Source organism: Sinocyclocheilus grahami, unplaced genomic scaffold (assembly GCF_001515645.1).
Source record: "Sinocyclocheilus grahami isolate Dianchi unplaced genomic scaffold, SAMN03320097.WGS_v1.1 scaffold19.1, whole genome shotgun sequence".
NCBI classification, from domain to species: domain Eukaryota; kingdom Metazoa; phylum Chordata; class Actinopteri; order Cypriniformes; family Cyprinidae; genus Sinocyclocheilus; species Sinocyclocheilus grahami.
Genome location: NW_015505198.1, coordinates 4,052 through 5,002, shown reverse-complemented (window position 1 = coordinate 5,002; position 951 = coordinate 4,052). Strand labels below are relative to the sequence as shown.

At 38.2% G+C, this 951-nt stretch overlaps 1 gene segment (V, D, J or C); it reads left to right on the top strand.

Moving 5' to 3' along the window:
- Window positions 1-547: 547 nt before the first annotated feature.
- LOC107555027 (Ig kappa chain V-III region VH-like) lies at window positions 548-943 on the top strand (the record flags this gene model as incomplete). The annotated part of the segment is given in 2 exon segments: window positions 548-615; window positions 696-943. Coding segments are annotated over 2 exon segments (297 nt in total), but the record flags the coding sequence as incomplete, so codon positions are not given.
- Window positions 944-951: the final 8 nt, after the last annotated feature.

The window sequence follows — 951 nt, the reverse complement described above, 5'->3', positions numbered from 1 at the left end:
TTATTAACAACACATCACAAAAACTCTTTACACACCAGAGATTGACGTAGAATAAAAATGCAAAAACATTTTTTAAATAAAGTGAAAACATGCCATTTTAACATTAAACACAATTAAAGCCACAAAAAAACAAATCAGTTTTCATCTGTAGGTGGGCATTTTCTTTTCAAAAAAATAACTTTCACCAAACACATTCAAACAAACAAGTCCTGCAGTTGACAAGAGCAGCGTCTTAAACTGACTTCAACTGCTAGTCAACAGTCTGACAGCTTATAAAAGCTCATGATAACTGTTAAACACACAGAAAACATCATTTAAAAAAACTGCAATCCAGTGATTCTCAGATGCTCAATGAGCCTTTGGGCATTTGTGTTTTTCTCTGTATAATGTGTCGATGATGAGAGTCGTATGAAGAATGAAGAAATCGACTGACTGAAGGAGGGTTTTTCCACAGAGAGTCACTTTGCATCGGCACATGCTTCAGCGCTCCGAGTGTTTATAGCGTTCAGACTCAAACACTTTATATCACACTGCTGTTTACCACGGTACAAAACCACCAAACAACAATGAATCTCTTCAGCAGCTTCATCTGGATTCTGACAGCTTTTATTCCAGGTAACAGAAGTGAAAGATGCTCATTTTTGACTCTTTGATGTTGATTTAATTTGATGAAACACATATAATGTTGTTGTCAGCAGCATCCAGAGGAATCACTGTGACTCAGCCTGAAGTTCTGACTGTTTCTAAAGGACAAGATGCCACTATAGAGTGTAAAACTGATGCTGGAATAGATAGCTGGGGTTTAGCTTGGTATCAGCAGAAACCCGGAGAAACTCCTAAACTCATCATTACTGGAGTAAACGATCGCTATGGTAACAGTTTCAGTCGATTCAGTGGGAATGGAGAACAAGGTGGAACTGATTTCACTCTGACCATCAGTGGAGTCCAGAC